The sequence below is a fragment of the Propithecus coquereli genome, unplaced genomic scaffold (assembly GCF_000956105.1).
Source record: "Propithecus coquereli isolate 6110/MARCELLA unplaced genomic scaffold, Pcoq_1.0 Scaffold19, whole genome shotgun sequence".
NCBI lineage: Eukaryota > Metazoa > Chordata > Mammalia > Primates > Indriidae > Propithecus > Propithecus coquereli.
This window is the reverse complement of record NW_012143856.1, coordinates 10859521-10860889: the sequence shown is the minus strand read 5'-3', so window position 1 is coordinate 10860889 and position 1369 is coordinate 10859521. Positions and strand designations below refer to the sequence as shown.

Genomic DNA, 1369 nt, shown 5'->3' with positions numbered 1-1369 from the left:
TGAGAAGCCACATCAACCTAATCTTAATACAGATGGTTTAAAAACTCACTTTTGTGATGATAACTTCTTGCTTCTGGCCAAGTCTATGGCATCTGTCAAAGCACTGATCTTCAGCAGCAGGATTCCAGGCCTAACAAGAACATAAGTTGCTTTGTTACTCCCCTGATCTGTTGAGTGTTCTGCATTAGTCCTTTCATTTCAGTATTATTCATTCATCTTTTTCTGACTAAACATTTTTTGACTGAATTCAGACACTGACGTTGTCAATATACCTATGGAAAAATCCACCTCCCCAATCACTACACTGATAAACAGGCACTCTCCCCATCACTGCACTTCCACTGCACTTCTAGTACCCAATACAGGGTCTGATGTGTGTTAGCACCCAATATAAGTGTCTGTTGATTACAAACAATTTCTGCTTTTTCTTCCGTTTTAAAGTGAATTTATGTGTGTTTAAACAGAGGAAAAGGTTTTTTCCTCTAGTCCAAAAAGCTTACTTTTATTGATGCAATTTTCTGTATCTATGTTTGAAATCAGTTTGACTTCAAAACTGAGCTAAAAAAGTAATATTAGCTAATTAAGATAGACATTATCATGGGGACTGTCTTAAGTTGAAGAATAAAATGATGAAGCAATGAAAAGGGAGGAATAACTACAAAGATACAGAGTTCTTTAGAAAGAAAATAAGTGGCTTTTAAATAAAATCATAAATTGTTGGAATAAGGATCATTACATTTTAAATAAAAGAGATGATTCCTGAAGCTGAAAATGGTATTTTGGGTACCAGGAACATTTTCCTAGCAAAGTACCAGCTGAAAATAAAAACAAACTCATAGATGCATATGTAGGTTTATAGTACAACTTATGCTGTTATTTTCTTTTTTAAGTTCCCTTGGGACCTAGGGATAGGGAAGGTTTTGCTATTAACTTGCTGTAATTTGAGTTTTGGGTTCTTTTTTAGTATGGAGGTTAGATTTAAGGATATGCTTAGCTTATGATTTTCTAAAACTGACAGCTATCATATTTTGTGAAGATTCTGTATTTCACAATTAGACACATTTTTGAATCATTATACCAAGAGACCATGTATAATGTTTTTCTGTTGACTGTATTTTTTATACAGAAACCTAATGACAAGCTGGCAATATATAATATATCTAGTATGACTGCCAGATATCCAATTTATCTCGTAAGATAAAACTGATAGCTCCTATTCTCACATGTAGTAATTAAGGAAGCAATTAGCTTCATCAGAAGCTCATAATGGACACCAAAATATCACCTTAACTCTCATACAATGCTTCATGAAAAGGTAAAAGATTTTCATGAGCACATTTTTTTTTATTAAATCTTATTATTTTTCTGG

The 1369-nt window shown here is 33.0% G+C and overlaps 1 protein-coding gene across 1 annotated transcript in view; it reads right to left on the bottom strand.

Annotated features, from left to right (window-relative positions):
• Positions 1 to 1369, bottom strand: part of HLTF (helicase-like transcription factor) — a gene marked incomplete at its 5' end in the record, with an annotated part of 72024 nt that overhangs the window by 4573 nt on the left and 66082 nt on the right. The window contains 1 exon segment of the mRNA XM_012642859.1: positions 50 to 130. Within this exon segment, the coding sequence (XP_012498313.1) occupies positions 50 to 130 (81 nt within the window).